We start from the raw sequence: 24,556 nt of genomic DNA on the forward strand, positions 1-24,556 counted from the left end.
CTCCAGTCTCCATGCTCCAAAAAAAAAATAAAAAAATCTTATGGAAATACACTTACATCAATCTACTCTTAATTGGTGTGACTCAGATGAACTTCATTCTTCTCTCAGTGATGCAAGCAGGAGACGGGATTTGCCAAGCAGACATTTTTTACATTTTATTGCAGTAGATTAATACTAGTTGTGTTCCATTGCTTAAGATTTGTTGTACAATAATAGCCAAGACCAAATTAAAATCAAGATCTGGACCACATATAACTGAAGAAGTCTCAAATTTAATTTCTGCAGGAAGTTGGAAGTTTGTCCTGCTCTGCACAAGATGCTTTAGTAGAGAATCTTCAGAGCTCTCTTCTAATCCTTGTTAACCTTTAATTCTGCTATTTCTATTCTGCTATTTCGTACATGCTATCCCACAGAGTCATAAAGGCCACCTGACCCACTCTTTCCTAATCAACTACTGAAGATCTCTCCCAGCTCTAGAAACTGCAGCAGCAGCAGCTGGGGCTCCACATCTGGAGCTATAAATGTTGGGGAAAGAAGTGAAGCTTGAGTATTTGCTCCCTCTTTGTGATCGGTAAATTACATCTTCAAAAATAAGCCTGTGGAAAAAATACATAAGGTAGGTTCTTTTTCCTGATTATTTTTGCTGATGTTCAACTGAGAAATCTTCACTGAAATCAAACAAAAGCAGCCAAAAATATAATCTCTTAGCTGTTGTTGATGGCCATAAGACTGTTTGCACCCACAAAAAGGATTTTCTCCAACAGCTTTACTGTAAAATCCAGTCTTTTGCCGCTTTCCTTGAATTAAAGTAGTTTCTGATGGCACAGGTTTACATTAAAAGGCAACATTTGTTCTAACATGGTGGCATCATACTGTTTCCCACCATGTTTGGAAAAACTTAGTTTTTATATTCCAAAGGAAAGACTACAAGACTGGAAAAACCATCCAGCTTGCATGATTTCAGACTTTTCAGGAATTCCCTGCATGCTCCACATTTGGAATGCAGTCTTCTCTACTCCATTTGGTGGGAAAAATGTGTGAGGTTTCCTTGGATCTGCTCTGAAAGTCTTCCCATCAGCCCAAAACAAACGTATCATAGGAAAGTGAGCTATAGCTCTTGTCAGGAGTCACTGACTGGTCCCAGTTCTTCTGTATAAATGCTATTCTCTTTTGCCTGCTCGGGTAATCTGGAATGATCCTTTATCCCATCACAGAACTTCCTCAGCAGTATCTGAAGTCTTTACCTACTTAAGACCCCTCAGGCCAGTTCCTGTAAGGAGCTGAATTTGTGGGGCAGCTGTGGATACACTATGAAATGCTGTTCTGCTGACAGGACTAACAGTGCAGCCTCTCCAGATTCCACTGCAGATTGATCTGCCTGTGTCCACGATTGCCAATATCAATATACCAGTGCAAACTGCAGGGGGCAATTGCACAAATCCTCACCTGAGGCAGACATGCAAGTTACAGCATTCCCTATGACTTCATCAGGTAAAGAGCAGCAAACAGAACTTCTGGCAGGGAAATAAACTGTACATCAGACAAAACCCTCTCAGTGTCTAATGACTTATTACCCATTATTTGGAACGGATTTACTTTAATTCAATTAGAAGTGCTGATGCAATTAAAAGGGACAAAATGCACTTTAGACAAATTTTATTTTAAGAAGTTATATAAAAGGGCAGAGAGCACATTTTGCACAAGAGGAAAGGCTCTGGGTCATTTGTGGACTGTACTTGAAGACAAAAGATTTACTCACACATGTGGAGGAATGAGAAAAGAGATGAACAAGGAAACAATTTTATGGAAACATGGCACTTCCATTTTGGTAAAAGAGGAGCTACTATTAAAGGAATTTAAGCACTGTGATATTATAAATATCACAGCGAGCAAAATTCAAGACAGCATTAGGAAGGCTGAAGAGAAGGCCCAGCTGATGAAATCTTAGTTTGGGCAAGGACTTTAACGGAATGGACACAGAAGCAGTGCAGGGGTCTGTCATGGAAGCTCTTCAAGAAGACAGCAGAAAGGAAAAAAAAGAAACCACAGGTCCTGATAATTTTGTATATATAAACACACTTTGGATCTTAGCTATATGGCCCTTGAAGAAGTTAATTCTGGGACTAAAAGATCCAAATCTTTTCTTACTGTTTTTCTAACACATGACAAAATCGAAATACTTAATAATTGCAATTAGCCTGTCATTGCAATTCCACACCATCTTCAGGAGCAGAAAACATACACAGAAAAGAAGGAAATACCGACATTTCAGATTTTCTGCCTACACCCACTAGGTTCTAAGGCAGTTTTAAATAAAAGAGTATTAGAATAACACAGAAGAATCAACATCAGGAAATGAGCCTTAAACTCTGTTTCAGGCTAATTGTATGAGGCAGAAGACACTACGAGCCAGTTTACAAGAGTAGAGGGTTGAGGATAAAACTTCAGATTTACCAACATGAATGCAATTACAAGCAGAACAAAACCAGTTTCCTGGAAATGCATTCATCAAATGCAACAGCACGTTTTAATTTATGAATCTGCAGACTTCACATCATCATGATAAATGGATGACAGTAATTTTTTAACTTAATGTCAGTGGGTTGTAAAGATTAACACCCATATTCTTCCTTGCATAAATTAACTATCCAAAACCGATAGGCTGAGACTGATTCTCTGTTCCTACAAGGTGTAACAAATCTTTGAACAACAGTATCATAATTCATAATGTTTCATAATTACAATAACTTTTTTTTAACACAAGTCATTAACTCTTGCTTTACTCTATAAGGAACAGACCTCCACTTCAACTATTTGCAATCAGACCTCTTATTCACTTGTAATAAACCTGATTTCATCTTTATTTTGTTCTATAATGCTGTTTTCCTTTATTATAATACCGTATACTTGGCTAGAACTAAAAATAAAATCCAATTTCAAGAAGATGCATGAATCTGAAAAGCAAAGACCAATACAGTCAGAAAAAGAAGAGCAGCATTTTGTTTATTATTACATGTCATTTATAAGAACATAAAAAAAACCCAAAACAAAAAACCAAAACAAAAAAATAAGCAACAAGGAAAAAACAACCAACCTTCCAAATGCTCACAATTCTCATTCCCTGAGTGCCAGTGGGACAGGCAGGATTGTCAGAAATAACTCACCTCTCAATCAGTCCAAGAAGAAATTTTAAATTAACTTTAAAGTAGGCAATTCTCTTGTACAATGCAGAGTTCTGAATCACCAGAACCACTAGGGAAGGTGTGTTTACTGTATTTCCTAAAAAGTGTCCTGTAACTCTGAATGCAATTCTGATACTCCAGGAGTCATCATTTCCCCCAACACCTGCAAACTCAGCAACTCTAAGTCACATGAGTGAGGAGCTGACACAGCGCAGAACCTGTTTTGAAAGAAATCTGCTATTTAAAAAGGTATTTCTTGCCCAGCATGCCCATGTTGGCATGAGATGTACAATACTAATTTCTGTAGAAAAAAACAGAGCCGTTAAACACCGGTCCTGGCATTCCCTTCCTCTCAAACACAATGCAAAATCCTTAGTTACCTTTCCTAATTACCGAGTAATTTCCAAAAAGGGCATCTTCTATTACACTTCTAACCCTTCTATTTAGATAGAGCAGTATGTGAATGTTTTAATCCCTCAGAGTAAAGCAATGGTGCTAATACCCTGTGGAGTAAACCAAGAGTGGTTTGCACTGCTCCTTACAATTAGTGCTAATAATTACTTTGTACATGAACTAGTAAAAAAAAGCTTCCCAAAGGAAAAAGGTGACATTGCCACAGAGAAATATCTTCTCAACAGAGCCCTTAAGAACAAGCATGACACTTGAGTTTAGGTTCTAACCAAAGCTTACAGAAGATGTTCTACACACAGTTTAAAGGAAATACAGCAATGTTTACCTTTCTTGGACCTCATGGCATGTAGGCCTACACATCAGTGCTACCTGAATTTGTTTCTGCTTTTACTTACTGTGAAATAGTCAATCATTTAAATGTGTTCAACCAAAGAATGTAAATACACTGAAAAGCCAGGACTCTTCTCTGAAATGAGCAGCTGCCTAATGACAGATTTTTCTTCTACGCATTTATTATTGGAATGCTTAATTTTATTCTTCAAGTCCAAGAATTTTTGAAAAAAAAAAAACAACTGAAACGTGCCATTTCAATGAATCATAGCTGTATAGATAAAAATAATCATTGAGCTCAATATATCTGACAGAAGATTTTTAACCTACTAAGAAATCTGAGTTTTAAAGAGATTCATGTATTTTATTCATTAGCAATTGACTTGTTTCATCTCTTTATTAACAGCTTTAGCAATAGCTGCATAAATTTCAGGAAATCTCAGGAACAGGGAAGATTTTCATTATAAACAAGAGGCAGGTTCATAAAGCACTTCCATCAAAGGCTAACTTACAGAGGGAGAAAATAATTCTCAGGTTATGCTACTCTGTATGAAGATGCTGAGATACCCATAGGAGAGTAACTGTGAATAACTAAGCCACACAATTTGCAGTAAATTCTTCTACACTCAGACCTAAGTGACTTGCCAGGTACACCAGCTGACCTTGTAAAGCAAGGAGAATTTTCCTACCCCGAGGAAAAGTCTGTATCCCACATCAGCAGACCCACAAAGGGGCTGAACAGCCATCTCTGCTCATGCTGGTTGCACTGGAATATCCACACCTTGATGGTAAGAATAACACCACTCATTCACTGGGACTCTGTTTCAGCAGCTTCCAGTCCCCACAGTGACAATACCAAGTAAGCTTTAGAGCAGTGACTGCCCAAACTCTGCCCCTTCCAGGCAGGAGTCTACCCTCAGGTTTAATGAGCAAAGCATAACTTGGGAATATGAACTTAGCTGTGAGTTCACTTACACGGGTTTTAAATTACTGACACCTGCAGAACTACTCAAGTTTCCTACTGCTGCATAAACCAAGTAGTCCTAACTACTGGAACTAAGCCCAAAGGACATGCCCAAAGAGAAATGGGCAAGCACAAAGCCCACTGACCATAAGGACACACAGGAATTAGACCACATTTAAGGCAGATGAGACAAACTTTTCCTTCCTTTCCCTGTTATGCTACTTTAAGAGAAATCAGAACAGTAGAATTATACAAATTTACATGTGCTTCACAGTATAAGGATTTCTAAACTATGCATACGAAGGTATATTTTAGCAGAAGCAACAGAAAAAAAAGGCACTGTGCAACTGAAATGCTTTTGTTTTCCTTACTAAGGAAAGTGAGTCAGTGAGCGATCTTTAAACTGCAAAAAGTGAAACAATTGTTTTCTCTCTTCTCTTTAAATGCTGAAGACACTCATGCTTCAGTAAATACAGTTTACTACTCAGGAAGGCCTCTTCACTGAAGAGATCTGTGAAAGTATATTTTGTGTGACAAATATCTGTGACACTGAAAATTCCAGAAATTCTACTGTGCATGCCACAGTAACTGGAACACAGGGTATCACAACAACCTCTTGTTCAAGCTGTATGCACAGGGATATGCACTTCCTTTCCTCAGAGACTTCTCACAGCTGCAGAGAGGATTTGAAACTACAGAGATAAATGAAGCTCTGGAGATGAATAAATGTACCCCTGTCACACCCACCTGATCAGCCCCAGGGACTTCTGCCCAGCAGGAATATCCACTGGGTGGGGACATTTGAAATAACAGCAATGAGCTCACAAATTACTAAACAATCTTATCTTTCACTGGTTTCCTATTGGAAAGCGCTGAAAAATTTTCAAAGTATATAAAAGAACAATTGGATTCTGAAAATTATCATACCTGATACAGCAAGGAAATCATCAATACTTGTTATATCATCCACAGCTTCAGTAAGAACACGGATGTGATTTTCCCACGTACTCCTATAAATCTCCATGTTGTTTTTCACAACTTGACTTTTTGGTCTGGCAGCAAGAGCTAAAGCAGCATTAATAACCTGTACCAAAAACAGACAAAACCAACTAAATAATTATATCTTCAGAAATCAAATCTAGTGCAATACAACACTTATGTTTTACTTAGCATAGCAAAGCATCATCCAAACAAAAGTTTTCTCAGCTTTTGGTTCTGTTCTCAAGCACAAGTGCCAGTCAGATGTTGCTTAGGCCAACTTCCATTTCAGCTTCATAAATTAAGAAGCTGATGGAAGAGGACAGCAAAATCCCAGCATTTTGGTTTTAGTTGGAAAATCACACTCTTCCAGTTTGCAGGATATTGAATACAAGGAGGTTTTCACTCACACACACTTCAAGCACACACTTATGAGAACAGCAACCATCAGTTCTGAGTTTAACATCAAGAGCTTGCTATGGAGTATCTCCACTGAGAGACAGAAAATCAGCCTCTGCCACGTAAAAGTGGGAGGTTTTTCCAGAACTACAGGTGAGTCTTTTAGGATTAGAGGTATGGGACACAACACATACTACAACTAGGTAACAGCAGTAGTCTGGGTGTGTTCAATCAATTCAAACTAAAACTAGAATTTATATCCACATGAAGAGGGTAGATTTCACCTCTTTCAGAAAAGACTAGTGTTTGAAGGTGCAAACACTGGATCCCAAAGTGATTGTTTCTATAGATACATATTCAGTCAATTATCTAGAGAGGCTTTTTCCTAATAAGGAAGTTTATTGATGTTATATACATAAACATTTTTAAATTAAACTAATACATATGCTGGGTAGAAGCTGAACATTAACCTTGCACGTGCCTTTCTTTCCTTCTGAATGCTGCTTATTTATCAAGGGGGGAATGATTTTAAGACAACCGAACACCACACAAAATATGGGAAGAATAAAAACAACACGCCCTTGTTGCTGAGCATGGCAGAGAATTAAAAAGCACAGGAAGAGCAGCAGGAAAAAAAGAAAAAAAAACCCCACATCCCAAATTAGATCTATTACAAGCTATCTTTCGCTTTCTGAAAAAGGAAGAAACTGTTCAAGTTGCACAGTGGCCCTGGAAACAATCATAAAAAGATTTTGCAAGATAGACCTGGTGCAGTAACAATCAGAATTCTGCCTTCCCCATTTGGGTCAGCTGGGCTCCTGACTTGGTAACAAACATTTGTTACTGTACAGGAAAAGAGCAGAAGCTCTGATAGTGCCAAGAACAAAAGGCATCAAGGCTGGAATCAAACAGGCAGCACCTATGTGCTGGGGGACATGTTTATAAAACTGGGGATGCAAGTTGTAATTAATAATGGTGCTGGTTTTGCATTAAGTGGCATTTGGTGAGGCAGGAATAAGCCACCTATGGAAATGATTTTTCTGAGAGGAGTTGCTGAGAGCTTCCTCCATGTCTAAAACACTAGACGAGTTTTGAAGGCTGACACATTGTTAAACCACTAGGAAGCTGAACATGCCTCTATGAACACGCATGTTAAAAAATAAAAAAACACCAGGAAAAGCTTTCTTCTGTCATCTGGAGAGAGAAGTTCTTCCCTGTGGAGGCTGGGAGCCCTGCCACAGAGACTACAAAACTTCAGCCTTGGCCGGGCAGAAACAGGCTGGGAGAAACACCCCTCTGGTTAGGGTGAGAAAAGCCTCCCTCCCATAAGACTTTGCAAGCACATGTTAATTTTTAAAGTTTTATTGGCTCCTCCAGTTGATGTCACACGAGTTCAGCCCCCTTTACCATATTAGCACTCCCCCTAGAATGTTCTCTCCTTTTTGGCTCTCATTTGCCACCTTGAGGCACTACTGTTGCTTTATTTGTTCCCTGCTTTACTGCCGCTCCCCTGCACCGCTTTTCCCTGTTTCCATTGGCCCTTGTCCCTCAGATCCACCCCTTCTTCCCCTTATTTAAACCTGCGCCTCCCACCCTGTTTTTGTCTTTGTCCCTGGACCCTCTTAAAATAATCAACCTTTGGATTTCCAAAGGAAGACGTGCCCTTGCTTTATTTGTTAACTCCTTTTCAGCCAGCGAGCTCTGGGCCCGAAAGGGTCACGCAAAGGGACTCACTGAAGCTCAGCCCTTCACTCCCCCTGGCCTGGGGCCGGCCGAGCTAGGGCCGGGTCGGGCTCCAGCAGCTGCAGGGTGGGGCAGGGGACTCCATCGCCACTGAGGCCAATCCTGGCCGATGAGATCCTGGCCCTCCCCTCAGCGTGGCCACCAAAAACCCACGGTGTCTCTGCAGCCCGCGGAAAGCAGCCCCACGGCTGGAACTGACCACAGCAGGGCCGGAAAACAGCCATGGGGCCCGAGCGGCTGCTGCTCTTCTAGCCCGGGCCCTGAGATTCTGACCCTGGAGATCCACCACCATGAGTGATCTGGCCACATCCCTGCAGGGATCACCACCTGCAAGTCCCAGGTGAGATCTTAACTCTTTCAGTACCCAAATAAGGCTTGTAGAGCTACAATCCTCCCTCAGTGAGACAAAGGGACAGAGTGAAGACACGTAGAGAAACAACAGGAAGACATCAAGGTCAGTTACTCCTTTATTGCAGAACAATTTGGGGACAACAGACATCCATCCTGCCACAGGAGGCAGGGAAGCAGTGTTCAGTGAGATGGGGCCTTGAGGGAAGGACAAATCCTCCAGCCCAAGCAAGGTCAGCCAAAAGGAGACAACCCAAGAGTAAAAAGTACATATGAAGGGTTGGATCAACATTACAAGAGAATACTTTTACAGTCTTTCAATTTAAAAAAAAAAAAAAAAGGAAAGAAGCAATGGCAAATGTCTGCTACAGCAGTGACTACAGCAGAAGAAAACTAGAAATTTCTTAGAAATTAAATATAGGGATATTCTGAATACTAAAAATTGTTAGCCCTTCTAACCAAAATAAGAAAAATACCTTAATTAATAGCTTGGATTTTGTTTGGTGATTATCTTTCTTTTCAGATGAACAGGAGCTGGCCACCCAGCATTAGATTCACTTGCACATCCAGCAGACTAATTTCCAACAAAATTAGGTGGGCAAATACATCAACTTGACACAGTAACAGCAGAACCAAGTTAAGTCAAATATTTCTCAAATATGCTTGAGAAATTTACCTCCAAGAACAGAAGGGTAAGTTCTGCCCTAGTGTAAGCTACTACAGCAATGCTGAAAGAGCTCACCCCAGGACAAACCCCTTTTAGAACTTGAGAGTTTTGCTACACTAAGGTGAGACTTTGTAACTCCATGTTTTATTGCTAAAGGAAGTATAACAGGACAGTGTCCTAGGGTGACGTTATGGTGTTTGTATATGAGTTTACTTGTTCTCAGAATATGAGGCAACTTGAAGTTCTGCAAAAAACATCAGTGAACAAATAGTTATATTACCTCACCTTAAAATCTAGCAAAAGCCTTCTTGGTACCAACAACTAAAGGAAGAATAAACTTCTACATGGTTATTAGAAGCTATTGGCCAAGGAACTTGTGAATAAATTAAGAGCACACAGATAAAGCAATCCCTCAAGAACAAATAGAACTGTGGGCAAGGGGTAACACAGCAATTCTACAAACATTACTGATCTGATACACCAGGCAAGAAATTAAGACAAAATTCTGCATGGTTTTGTCTCCTGGTGTCTGGGCAGTGGCGGCCAGTGATACACAGAAATATGTTATTGTTACACTGGGATAAGATTTTTGTATTTTATTGAAACAAATTGGGTAATTTCACTCAAAAGCAAACCTTCCAGCATAGTCTAACCCTGATGAGAGGCATGATGCACTCCTCAGGAACAAAACCAAACCAAACCCACACATACCAAGCAGCCCTCTAAAGTTCTTCCTACCCCTGTACACATCTGTGTTTTGGCGTTACTTAGAGACTACATGCACATTTCTGACTGAATTTGAAACCCTTCTACTGAAAAGGCACACAAAGTCACCTGTAACAAAACAAACATTTCCATTATTTTAGTTTAAGTGTTACAAAAGCACAAAAGAACTGACAAGGCAGTTAAATATTCAGTATTTACATTTGGGTGAACAGTCACTCTATTTTTTGGAGACAGACATCAGAATAGGCTGAACACTTACAAATTGATTCTTAAGTGCATCTAACAGCACTTTCCTTCCAGAACTTACTTCACTTGACCTGACAAGTGCAGCAGACAGCAGATCCCCAAATACATTGGGCTTTGTTTGCAGGTCAGATTTCAGGTGTCTGATTTGCATGGAACCATAATTTCAGTTAATTTCACTTTATTTTGCAGTACTGAAACTCAAGTAAGAAGAATAAACATTCCCATTTCTGCCTTTTTGAATAGTGTCTGTAAGTGACTCAGGGAATGTTTTGGATAGGATATTCAAAGGTATGGGGGTGGATTGCACAAATTCCCCAGTTTATTTCAAGAGTCAAAAGTGCATTTTTTGACTCAATTTAAAAAAAAACCACTGTTCCTCCAACTGTATTTTTTATATTAGCTATACACCCATTATCCAGAATCTCACCTAGGATCCAGCAAATCGTATTGCTGGGCAATTACTTTAAATAATTTTAGCTACAGTTGGAATGTTTTAACTAAATAATTACATTCTTGTAGCCACAGTTTGTATACATGGGGACAATTATATTCTGTTCAGAAAGCTACAGAACAGTTCACTCAAGTTTATCAGGACTTGACCAATGCATTCTCGAAATCTTGATTTCAAGACAAGCATATTCTTAAAATGGAAGGTTAAAATAATCCTCAAGATTTACTGATACACAGAAGAAGAAAAAGTTTAAAAAAATCTGAGTTCTGCTTATAATGGTTTTGAGTATAAAATAACAAAAACAAAACATAGTAGAAGTCTTATCTTCAACAGTGCTCCATCCAGATCACCTGCAGTTCATATAAACGTATTTACACATTTGTGTTCCAAGTCTCTTCATGGAACAAAGCTTTTTAAAGATGTAAACCTTTTTCTACATTTTCTTAGGCTGTGTAAATGCTCTATCAAAGCACACCAGCAGTACCAGCTACACTGAGATAAAACTTCCTCCCACTGGGCCTAGCTGATCAAACTGGACAAGCCATTCAGCCACCAACACACATCCCACTCCCACAGCTATGGCACAGCTGAGGCTTCCCTTGCTGCAGGCTACAAACACTGCAAGCTCCCTGGGCTGCTCCTCTCTCCTGTTGCAGCAGACCTTTGAATTAGGGGTAGAACTGAGTCAAGACACAGACTCTCATTTAACAACATGAAAAAGGTCCTGGTTTATTTCTTCTTTACTTAGAAGAAATTTCTTCTTTACTTAGCCATCCTGACTCTGACTACAGCAAACTTCTGCTGTTGGCTTCTCTGACAGACTCTGACTGCTGGCATATGACTGCAAGTATTTCCTGGCTGCCTCTGTCCACAGGCTTTTACCTGGCTCCACTATGACTGCAGGCTCTAACTCCATCAGACCCACCTCACAGCAGATCTGCTGCAGCAGCAACCCTCTTCCTTTGTTTTGTTCTTCCTTGTGTCTCTCTGGATTGTTCCTTCTCCCTCAGGGCTCCTCTACCTCCTCAAGGCCTTCTTCCTCTAGGATCCTTCTGACCAGCCAACCCACCCCTTTTATCACACTTAGCTTTTTTCAGTCACAGCTGTGACCCATTAAGGGCAAGGCTTCTTCTTTGGTAATTAGTACAACTGTGACTTACCAGGGGTGAGGTCACTTGTCATCCCTTCTTCTACACCTACACTTGCTTCAAGTTCAACACAACAGAACTGTGAACAGACAAATAAGCCATCAGCCCATGCAGACCAGATTCTTCCTCTAGCAGGGTTATGACCAGAATAACACTCAGGTGATGTGCTTTGTCTTCACTTACAGCAGGACCAGCAATAGGAAGAGCCTGCTTGCATTAAGTAAGACCATTCACTAGTTGTGGTTTAACCCCAGCCAGCAATTAAAACCACACTTGAAAGCCATTCATGCAAGAAAAGGAAAACAAGGAATTCCCATCTTCAGGCACACATTCAGCCAACCCCAGGAAAACAGGGCTCCACCATTGGTTTTACACCCAAAGTCATTTGTGCTTGTTCTGATGTTCTTCTTATCGCCATGTGGTCAGAACATTCTCTACCATACGTCCTCCTACTGTTAGAGGTCAATTAGACCAAATGCTCCTGCACAGGACAACAACCACCACCCTGTTAGCCAGGTCTCATTTCAGGTCCTGGGTATCAGCAGCTACATGGAATAACAGTTCAATACTCAAGGAAGTTACAGAAAGGGACAGTTGAAATCCAGAGTAAGGTTATGGTATCCTAGCCAAACACACTGTCCACATCTTTTCCTGCTACGATGCCAATACCAGCACACGTAGGAAAAAAACCATGAAAACCAACACCACCAAAGACTTTTATAGAGCTCTTAACAAATCCAAAATTATCTATAAGTACACATCAAGTTGCCTCTGTAGCCTACAAAATCCCAAGAATAGCCTTGAAAGAACTACAATCCCAAGATACACATAATTGCATGACCTAAAACTGAACTTTAATTCCCATCAATTCATCACTTAAAGATATACTGGGGGGGAATTAGCTTGATAAACAACACCTGAAATTACTCTATTTGCAATAATAGCAAAAGCTTTATGACATAAAACAGAGCTTTTCTAACTCACAATAGCAAGTTGAGACTCTGCCTCCTTGTCAATAACAATGCACAATCATCTAAGAGATACAGGAAAGAAACAAACTGCTAGTGTACTTGCTACTTTTACTTTCAAAGCTGCTGTGATTTTTCCTAATTATTTTTAATTATGAATTTAGTAAAGCAGGCAGTCAAATTACTAGTTATTTTTGCAAATAATGCAAAATGGAACACAGAAAATCCCCTTACAGATCACGTTACCTCTCTTTGCCACATTTAATGACATTATAGCATTGTAGTTTGCACTCAGAAATCATGAAAACACAAGAAGGGCAGTCATCCTTTGCTTTGAATTTAATTACACTGCTATAAAACCACTTAAAATCTCTTTTTAAAATCCTAGAAGCTCAGAGACATGAATCAACCAACATTTGTAAGATTTGCACTTTCAGCCCTCTCCAGGTCAGATACTCCAGACTGATAGAATGGTGGCAGCTTGAAGGGACTGCTGGGGGTCAGTCTGGCCCAGGCAGGACCACATCCATATGATTCCTTTAACATCCTCCCTCAGAACTGTGCCAGAATTTCCCCAAATCACTGAAGTCTGACCCTGCACAAAGGGAATAGTGTGTGGGGAATAAAAAGAAATTGCCATGCCTTTGCTTGCAAGCTCATGCAGAAGGCAGTAGAAATCACCAGAAAGTTTGTTCCACAGCTGCAGCTCCTGGGACACAGAGGCACACACAAGAACTCAGCCCATGCAGCCCATCCTGTCCTCAGTGCAGCTACACCAGACACACGTGTACCTCATCCACCTCCCTAAGTGCTTCCATCTGTTCCTCATCTGCATCCCCAGGTGACTGCAGGATGCTGAGTATCCACAAGAATCCCCATCACACTGCCAGTATTCCAGCTGGGAAACATTTCCAGGTTAGATATAAAGCTGGCAACAGAGATGCAAAATGTCCCAGAAAAAAGCCATGTCAGATGGATTCATGGATCAGTGATTTTAGCTCCTTGTTTCAACAAGAGCAATGAATTCCCTTGTCAGCCTGTACTATTTACATCTCTCTATTACTACATGCTACAGCCATTTAAATGTTTGGCTCTTTATTGCTGCTCATCCCTCTCTTCCAAAAACCACATAAGACTATCTCTTAACAGTGCTGTCTTGTACTTCTCTAAACTTTCCTACCCTCCTCCCCAGACTCAGTAGGTTTTTTACTACAAGAAGTCTCTAATAATGATGTTTTATTGCCATTCTTTCCCTTCCTGGCATTTTGCTGTAGGACTGTCACCAATGAAATGTACCATCTCTAACTGAAAAATCCAGAAAAATAGGATGAAGTTGAGGAGATAAAAAAAAAATACCTTTCTAAGAAAAATACTTTCAAGTTTTAAAGGCAAAGGGAAAAACAAATTGTTTACAAAACATTCATAACACTCCAGTGCAATATGAATCTATAGCAAATGCCCTCCAGCAACTTTAAAATCTCAGTCTTGTGTGTTATGTACACTGACTACAGGTGAGACATGAAGAGAATAAAACAAGGCAGCCTCTGCATTGCTACAGAAACTGAGGCTACTCAGGGTTTGTATTTTTTGTTTACTATTACAGAGTGAGAATTTGTTCAGGATTCTATTCCAACACAACAGATGCTGGAAGATGAAAGTTAAGACTGAAAACAACCTCAAGGCATTTTGTAGTTAATTATTCCCTCTCCAAGCACTATCATAAGTGAGCCAGGCAGTCACAGCCAGAATAAGACTTTCAGGGGAACCTAAGAGTAACAGTGCGGGAGGTTCCCCCCCTTCAAACTGTTTATTATTAGAGAAGTTCAAGGCAAAGTAAACATCTAAGTCTATTTGTACAGGAGCATAAAGTACTGTGCCTTCCAACACATTTTGGTGCTCCACAGCTTTAGGATTCATAGTATCCCAATAAGCTTGCTACAGGGTCTTGAAAATGACAAACCTCAATTTCCACAAACCGAGCATGATAATGTCCTGTAACTACTAGTGTCAGTACATTATGCTAGGGGATATCAAAAAGATTTTTCCCTTGTACCACTTTCAGTCTTTGTCATATAGCCAGACAGGTTTTGTACACGCCCCTTTAGTGCAGACTGCCCTTCACATAACACTGCACTGCTCTGATGGTACAGAGCACCATCCATCCAAACAGGGGCACGTATCATTGCTGCCACTGAGGGCTACACTAACAACTTCTTCCTCCTGGGAACCAGCAACAACAGCTCTCCACCAGTCCTGGGCATCGCCTTCTGTCACCAAAGCTGTGCCACTGCCAACTCAAGCTGGCATCAATCAGTGAGTCTGCAGTACCACCTAAAGCAGCGACTGCTCCTCTAGCCTGCCCTCACTCCCCTCCACACAGCAAACTACACGGGGCAGCTGACCTGAAGGAAAACTTAACCTTCCTGCTTCCCAGGTGGATTCCAGCAGTGTCCTGACCCAGACTGCTGAGCAGCTACGTGACTGCTGCTGCTGCTCATGGGGAAGGGGCAGAAATGAGGGAGAGAGGGAAGCCTCCTGCAGCACTGATGCTGTAAACCGAACCGAGTGGTTGTGGAACCAGGATGCATGAGAAAGAACTAAACAAAGGAGTGCTCAAGAAGTCTACCATAAATATCAGGGTTCATGATGAAATCCTCATCTTCAGCAGCATTGTCTGTGAACTTTGCAACATGGTGAAAACCTACATGAAAACCATCATCTCACCAGATAGTGTTACTAAGGTACAATACATACCTTTAATTAAATTCTCCACTGAAAGGCTGGAGATGATACCTAAGAAGTCCCATACTGTTGGAAACTAACATCCGTTGTCTTTTAAAGCAGATGGTAGAGAACTCACTGATTTACCATGTTCCTCCCCCATTACTTCTGCCCTGTATCTGAAGGAAATGGTATTAATACAGATAAAAGGAGATGCCACAAAGATGGTTCAAGCAAGAAGATGAAACTGTGGTTATTAAAGTGATGTTGGTGAAGAGTCTTTATGAGGCTAAGAAAAAAATCTTATTCAATGTTCCACACTATTTAATGTGCCAGAGAAAATAACAAAATGGATGATTGATTTTTCTCTCATGAAAGAGTAAACATACAGGAAATGTGAACTCCTAGCTTCCAAAATCCACAGCATCATAAAATACATACTTAAAGTCCAATACCTGAAAAATGCAACACATCAAAAATCCTGCCCACTGATTAGCTATCAAATCTCATTTTTGTGAGTAAGAATTTTCATGCTTGCTACTACCTACTTCCTAGAAAATTACACAGAATGAAATAATATCCATTTATCTGTATCAACAAAAAAAGGTTAAACAATTTAAGTGTAAATCCATGGAAAGAATTCTTTAGCTCTTCTCAAAGGAAGAGCTAAATTCCTCCATCAATTTTCATAACAGAAAAAAACAGTGTTTAATTTTGAGAAAAAATTATAGTACATTCACATGAAAGCTTGATCAAAACTTATAAAGCATAACAAAGTCACAATCATTTTCTAAGAAAGCACGCAGAGAGCATACAAGCCCTGCTTGGGGATTAAAGCTTCTCAAGTTGGATTTTTGTGAGTGGGGCACAGAGCATGTTGGGCTGCTGAAGGCTTCCATGACACTTTGCACCAAACTGGAGGTCATCGCTGTACTTGGAAGAGAGCAGAGAATGCCAAGTGGCTGCTGGACTGAAATGGAGATGTTTTGCCTGGATCTCTTCTGCAGATATACACACACTCTCCAAAAAAACCCTCAATCCCTCAGCTCTTGGTTCTTGGTATTTCTGAATTTACTGATAAATGCAGACCTTTTCACATGATCCTGAAAGACACATGACATGCTTAATACTCTCTGCTAGCAAGATAGGAAAGAAAGCATCACTACAACAGTGCTGAAATTATTAAAATTCAAAGAAAGGAAGGCTGCAGGGGCTGACTTGCAAGGCTTGGTGGTTTTTGTCCTTCTCCTCACTGCAGGTACACGTGTGTCAATAGAGAAACAGCTCTATAATACCAAAATATAGCAGTCCGTTCCAGACTGTCATGTGGGCATTGAAGAAACAGATAAATTATGCTGGACAAGCCAAATACAACATTTTCAAGACAGCTGTCAGATCAGTATTTCAATGGTCTGTAAACATGATGTGTATAAATATATTCCCACTGATCAGCTCAGCATCTTCCTTACTCCAATACCTCTCTCCGTGTTACGTGAACTGCCACAGTGATTTATCTACCACCATAGCCAAAAACTCACCTTCTGTATTTAGTGGTGTGGAATCCTTTGAACCCCTCAGGGAAATCCCCAGGGCCTTGCCCTGAGGGAGGGCTATCCACCAGAGAGTCTCCACCTAGGCTGAAAGAGAAGCCTTCCCCATGATGCCTCTCAACACTGACCCACCACCCCAGTTCTGGTTCCCAGTAGGTTCCTTGTTCTTGTGGTTTTTCCTTTCCCTGTTTCCTCACTGGTTGTGGCATTCCTGGTGGCCGGCCCCACCTTCCCTTGAAGCCACTGCCCTTTGCCCTGCCCTTTGTGCTGCCCCACGCCCTCCCCTACTGAAACCTTGCGCAGAGCACACAGTCTGGCTTTTACCCCGGTTTCCCTTTGGCCTGCTGAAATAAATCTCGCTGGGACTGACCATATAAAGGCCCTTCTGCCTCTCTTTGCTGAGCTAGCCATGGTGAGTGTGGTGTGTGGCCTTGACTGCCTTGCCTGAGTGCTCACCCATCGGCTTTTCCATAGGAGGTGCTTAACTGGGGATTAGGTAGCAGCAGCCAAGATCTAAACACCACACTGCTACATACTGGTTTATCACATACCAGGCAGAATTAAAAGATACTAGCAGCATATTAAGTCCTAAGCAGCAAGAAAAGATGGCATTCAAAATCCTGGCTGAATCCTTTACAAGTGTGCCAAGTGTTATGTACTTTTCATTAGTTACACAGAATTGCTTCCCACCTCAGTTTATAACCAGATGGTTTCTATCCATCTCTCAATACTTCAGAGAAAAACAGAGCTCGCCAAAATACTAAGATCCAAGGTCCTGCTTATATCAGCACTTACACCTCTTCTTTAAACTATCTGGTAAAATTTTCCATGAGATCAAATGACTTTCAAAATTTTTTTTTATCACCATCTGAAGATAAAGCTAAACCATGAACACTGGTGTGCTTTTCTTGCATTTTCCTTCCTTACATGATGTTCCAGTAATTACCCTGTACCACTCTGGTAACTAGCAGCAAGCTCCAATGAGAGGTCCCTTTCAAAGGAAGTGAGCCTAAAATCCACTGTTTCAGATACAGTTCTTCTAAAATATCCCCCAGCTCCTTACAATTCTCCAGGAATCTTTATGCTAACATGAAGTGTCTAGGTGAACCCTCTGACACACTGAAGAGCATCTAAGCTGTTTTCCTTAAGACCACCCACCTCTGACATCCATTTTGACACAACTCTTCCAGCTTTAGGCTCAAGGGCATTCTTCTCAAAAGCAGCAGCTCAGGATTTGAAAGCTGATTAGACCATAAAAATGTTAAAAACTATGAAGAATTTAGATAGAGAAACCAGATTCTCATCTGCTAATCTCTGGTTTCCCATAGGATAGTTCTCCTTCTCTATGTTACAGGTTTACCATTTATCAGGTATTCCAGAGGACTGTTAGAGCAACCAGTTTTCCCCAAACACACCACTGAACTGAAGCACAAGAGTAACAAACCCAAAATGGGTATTAGCGAAACAGTTCTACAGTTTTATAGCCTTGCTTTTGAAAATAAAAGCTTGTTTGCCTCTGTTGGTTCTTTCCCTTCCCTTTCTTTCCCAGGCATTCAGCTGAAGTCAAGATTTTGCTGGCACACCAGGACAGTAACATGGTTACAATACAAGTGATTGACACCAGTGACACTGATACTTACCTGACAACACCCAACTATCCCAACCAACAGTGAGTTATATGAACAGAAACAATTCTTCATCAAATTATATGCAATCAGCTGTTTATTTTTTTTCTATTATTACTGATTTAACACTAAATTAATTTCTCATGAAACATTCATAACATTCTAGGATCATTATGTGTTTTGCATTGGCTCCAATATCCCTTAACTCTTGGTCAGCTTATTTCATTTGTTGCACAGTCAAAATATTTGCTAATAATTTCACTTGACAAAACAGAAAAAAAGAAGGTTCAAAATCAACCCTCGAAATTTTATCTACAATAGATGAGATGTATGATTAATGTAACAAAAGCAGAAAGGCTTTCCTGAAGTGTTTGCCAATTCTGTAGCTGTCTTTTCCTCTGTGCTCTATAGGAAGTTTTGCTGTCAAGTCTGCCAAACTCCAAGGTGTTTTCTGTAAGTCCTGGAGGTTTTTTGGGTTGGTACTTTTTGGGGCATCCAGGGTGGAGAGGCTCTTTTATTTCTACTATATCAGATTTCAATCCATATCATGCCTTCCTTCAAGAAATATTTTGGAAAGCACATAAAATACCTTTCTTTTCACTCTGAAGATTTAAGAGCATTTGGGAGTTCTGCATGTGAATTTCCCCATTCTAACATGCTTCACAGGTAACTTAAGAGATAATTATTTTCCCTACAAATTATTTTTAAATTATATGGCATAATCCGGTGTACTGAAAAAATTCAGGAACCATAATCTGCTATTTAGTACTTAGGTAAAATGCAAATTGCTTTCATAGGGCATGGTCCTTATCTAAGAAAGCAGCAAATCCTGCACAATGAACACACCATTAGTAGTAATATAATCTTCTGTGTATTCCACATTCTCTTTTTAGTCAGATCTGTAATCATCAACTAATTCACCCCAGTTTACCTTGAGGTTAAACAAAAAGAAAAGAAATAAACCCAAGAAACTTTTATTTTAGTATAGGAAATTGAGAGCCTAGAAATTTAAAGGGCTGCGAAGAAAAAAATTCAATATTTTAGTCAAAATTAGATTTTATCCTGGTATCAGATACAGATGTTTCAATTTCAATTAAAAAGCTGTATTGGGATGCATAATAATCCATTATAAAAGTGCACCTGACCCCTGGAGAAATCAAGAAGCTGCAAGAAGCTTTCCTTACAAATCCAGGAACACATTAAATCACATAAGAGTGTGATCGGAAACACAGAACTCTTCAAGTTTTAAAAACAGACATTGAAACTGAATTATTCAAGAGAAAACATTGATTTGTGACATTTTCAGAACATCACACTTCCTTGACAGATTTTTTTCATTTCTCCAAGACTTGCATTTATTCAACAGGCATAAAATGGACTTTTCAAGCTTGCTATTGAACATATTAATGTTTGCTCTTTGACTTTTATTTCAACTACATTACCACAAAAGGGTAAGAATACTTATGCCACTGTTTAAATTACAGTGTTCTTCAAAGAACTAATGATCTTGAAATTATGCAGCCTCAAGGCTGCAACACAGATCAGATTCACAGGAATCTGTAAAATCTTTGCTCTAAAAGATTTATGCTGAAGTTTATCTCTGTAACTCTGAACATGACAAAGTGAACACATTTTTGGTACTTAATATCTTAGAAAAAGTGTGTCTGTAGCTCTGCTTTTTTCCATTCATTTCCTTAAGATGAAAGTTCACGTTTTTAAATTGGTGATAATCAGAAGAATTCATACTTTACTGTTCACATACACAAAAACCAAATCAAGTGGTGAGTTTCAAGTTAAAGGTCAAAATAGGTACTATTTTAGAGTAAATTATCCCAATTTTTTCACATTACAATTGCTCATTTCATCAGGTGTTTCAGAAACAGAGCAGCATACTTTTGCAACTGCAGTTTTTAAGAACTCCCAACCAATACAGGCTATTAATAATTTCTATGTAAACCACTGACCAAATGAACATATTACCTAAGTACTTGCATTTATCATTTGGTCTCCATTTGCTACGCTGAGCTGCATAAATGGAATGTGAAGTTAGGCTAAAGGAACACAAGGAAACATCTGCACTGTGTGACAACACCCCTGTGTATGTGAGTGCACTGCAGCGGGAGTGAAGTGAACAAGTCCCACCTGTGGGCACAAAGTCTCGATGTGATTCGCTGCCATTTGGACAATTTTCGTTCCATCTTCATTTGTTGACAACGAACAAGCAAGATTGGCAACCTTAAATAAAATAAATAGACAAACTTAAATTAGAGATCAGCCTTGTAAGCAGGTATTCCTGCTCAGACTCCAAACCTGCCAAAAAACATCTCTGCTACAAAGCCTTCATTTTAGGGGAGAAATATTTTGTCAAAGAATGTTTTTGAACAGGGAAACACGGCAGGAGGGAAAAAGAGCTGTGGAATGAGGTGACAGTGATGAGAAATCTTACCACCTCACCCCAATTTAGGCTCAGCAGGTAACAGCTGCAGAGTGGTGTTTAGAAAATAGAAGGAAATTTCAAAGTAAGAGCCTAAGGTTTCAGCAGACTGCCTGTGATCTTGACCCTTAATTTTTCAGAGCCTTTCAAACCATAACCAGCTTTTACACTGTTCCTTTAAACTTACTTTTAAGACCTTAAAGCTCCAATAAATTTATCTTAACTTGTAATTAAACACAAAGTAATTTCTGCCCTGAGCTGTCAAAAAATTATTCTTTTAGTGAGTGGTATGGTTTTCAACTGAAATGCTCATATCATACAGCATATACAGTGCAACCAACAGTGACAATGTATATGGAAATTTGAAATGTGAAACTTGAAAGAACGAATCTATCTTCTATTATAACATACACCATAAAGATACAACTTCCTTTAAAGTAAAAATCTCTTCCACAATGCTCCACAAGTTTGAAAGGATGATGGAAAAAGTATCTCACTGCAAATGAATATCAACAGGCTGAAAGAGACAGGTTTGACCAAGGTACAAGAGAGGCTGGGACACTGGCATCCAGCAGATCAGTTTATCCTACTGTAGTAATACCGAGTCCTTCTGTAAACCACTCCACACTTGACACCAGCACAGCCTTCCCTGAAGTAGCTGCACTGCCTACAACCACTCTAATGTTAATGCAGACCAACAACTGCCTGAGAGCCAGACCTCTGCAGTGCTGCAAATATCAACACAGACTGCCATGGTTATTTGGAGTCACCCAAAACTCATACAGTAACTTCTACAGTTCAGCTGCCACAAAATAAAGCAAATCTTCCTTTATCAACATTTTAGGACACCACTACTAGTTCAAGAATAATCTACTACACCAAAGGCTTTTACTATTCTTACTTAATTGATACAAGTAATTACAAGGCATTAGTCAGTACATAGACAAATAAATTACTTTTCCTTTTGAAAATGCAGAAGATATAAAGAAACCCTTTTTGAAGGGGATGAGATTTAGAATGCAGGGCCTTCCATGCACACCTGTGCCTACACAAAAATACTTAGTACAACTTTCCCCAGTATTCCAATACAATTCACTTGTTCCCTACCCATGTGATGTATTATCTTTTCCACATTAAAAAAATGGTTAAGACTGAAGAAATCCAGTTTTCATCAATGCACTGACAGTTTATGAAATAAACTGCCATTGTTTGGTTTTAATGAGGTATATGAAAAAAAATGAGCTTGATTCTATGCTTTCCTTCCTGACTCTTCAGCTTAAACTACCCACAGATGACTTTATATCATCACAATACAACCCTAAAAGATACTATTCCCTCTCCTCCAAAAAAAGAAAAAAAAAAATTAGTTGTTTTTCTTTAGAGTGCAGGTCAGAAATTTTCAGTACTCTTCCCAACAATTACATCATACTGACATCAGTACTTTAATTCCTTTGCCCCAGTCACTGAGGTGCTTCTGTATCCCTAATTTAAATCTGGGTTCATTCCTACATCACCTATGTAAAATGAAGCACTCTACAGGACTCTGTGCAAACATTATTGATTTAAAAAACTCTTCTATGTCTAAAGCAGTAACATGTCAAGGGTAAAATAAAAAGGCAATGTCAGCCATTTCACCAGAACAAAAACTCTCAGCAGCTTTTTTTTTTTTTTTTTTTTTTTTTTTTTTTTTTTTTTTTTTTGCTCTTTACCATAAGATTCCTCAGGTTTTTCAGATTCATTTCACAGTTTCAAGAAAAACTTTACTTTCATTTCTTGGAATCCAGTACAAACATGTGCAATATGGAGCTCCTGTTTATCAGTGAGGAACTGCTCTAAGCAGTTTTGTCCCTGTCTTGATGAGCAAGGCAGATACAGTTTACAGCAACTTTTTATCCTGTTTCCTAGTTACACTGGCGCCAACATTTCAGTACAAACACAGTCCTTGATGTACACTCTGTCACAGTCACAGAATAATAAATTAGGATGAAAGAGGTTTCCAGAGATCATGTGCTCCAATCCCCTGTTCAAAATATGAGAATGAACTTGAAACCAACTGGTGCCAATGGCTCACTAACAGATCAGCACCTGGGGACAAATTCTGTGAGTGTTACCAGGTCGTGTGGGAGATGAGCAGGGTAAAAATGTGTGACTCTTCTCTGAAAAAGCATGCTCAGGTTGGGAAGCAGCTCTTAACACACAAGTATTCCTTTTTATTTGAAGTCAACAGGCATAAGGGTTGTTTCTTTTAATACAAAGCAGAACAACTTTCTAATCTTATGCTTCCCCTCCTGATCCTTCTGCTCTAAGATTCCTTGCTGATGGTCCAATTCAGAATAGCATTGTCAAAGCACAAGCAGCAAACCAAGGGTATAAGCACTAGGAATTTATGTTAGGCCATTTACAACAGCAAATAGAGGTTTGCAATATTTACATAAGGTGTCTTAAAAATATCTATTAAGTTAAACAAAGTAGTATTGGCTACTTTGGAATAAACACATGCTGTATTTTGGATATATATGGAGTTCATACTACAGTGCACTGCCAGCAGCAAATTTAGACCTTTGCCTTTCATTTTGTTCACTGTTAATAAGCCTTCTGTCTCCACGAGAAAATGGGTAGAATTTTCTTCTCCTGGCATTGAAGCAGCACTTGTCCACATGTACCTTATGCATAAGTAAAAGGATTTCAGTCAGTCTCAGCAGGAGGTGATGAGGCTCACAGCTATTCCACCCAAAGACAATTCAGATCCCTGGAAGTCATTAACATGGTCTCAGCCATCAGCACACTCACTGCTGCTACTGCCCTCACCAGCTCCTGGAGAGATCTTAACACAAATCCAAAACAGAATAATTCAAATAAATCACATGGAAGGAGCAAACACCTGTGTTAATTTTTCCAAGCAGGAGGAAGGGCATGTGTGAACCAGAAGTCTCTTTGGAGGCTATAATGTTGCTAATAAGGAGGAGAAGCTGTTTCAGCAATAGTAAATGTCTGTAGTTCATAAGAAAAAAATCAAACCCTAGCTCGGATTAGACCTTACTGGTATGTATCACACATCTCGAAAGGTTTTTGCAATCTGAGAAATCTTCATTACACCACAGTCTCTCCCCTAAGCAGTAGAAACTACACAAATACATCACATTTCTTCTGTATTCTCTGGAAGAAAATAGCTTCCCCTAGGGGACTTCAAACCCAAGTACACTGCAACTTCAAAAACAAAACTGCAAAATGAAAGTCCAAGATTGCCTTCAGTCAGAAAATAATTGTCCTTCTCAAGAGCAAAGTTTGTCAGGACAAATAAAAGGCTCTCTTGTAGGCTGGTCTGATTGAAATCAGAACTCTGCCAAAAAAATCATTATCATTTTCTCCAAACATTTTTAAGACACTAAGAAAGCAGTTAAACAGCTTTGCCTTGAAAACATAACAAACAGAGAACAAACTATCCTTGATGAGGTTTAGCAACATCAATTAATACACTAATTAAGGTGCAGTGGGAAACGAAGACTTTGAACTGAGCATGTAGGTGCAGCACTAGCAGTAGATGAAGTATTTCATTTGCCAGATGTATTTTTAGATTCTGAAGGCACTGAAGAGTGCATTTTTTCATGCCCATTACCTGTACACAGAAGATATGCCAATGCACATTTCTTTTGTTCCTGCAGTTA

The 24,556-nt window shown here is 39.6% G+C and overlaps 1 protein-coding gene across 2 annotated transcripts in view; it reads right to left on the reverse strand.

The window, feature by feature from the left end:
- CTNNA3 (catenin alpha 3) overlaps window positions 1-24,556 on the reverse strand; it is a 419,154-nt gene that overhangs the window by 117,599 nt on the left and 276,999 nt on the right. For both annotated transcript variants that reach the window (XM_072930782.1, XM_030275560.4), the window contains exons 10-11: window positions 20,600-20,692; window positions 5,815-5,971 (exon numbers count right to left, since the gene is read on the reverse strand). In XM_072930782.1, the coding sequence (XP_072786883.1) occupies window positions 5,815-5,971; window positions 20,600-20,692 (250 nt within the window). The remainder of the gene's footprint in view (window positions 1-5,814; window positions 5,972-20,599; window positions 20,693-24,556) is intronic.

Source organism: Taeniopygia guttata, chromosome 6, assembly GCF_048771995.1.
Source record: "Taeniopygia guttata chromosome 6, bTaeGut7.mat, whole genome shotgun sequence".
NCBI classification, from domain to species: Eukaryota; Metazoa; Chordata; class Aves; order Passeriformes; family Estrildidae; genus Taeniopygia; species Taeniopygia guttata.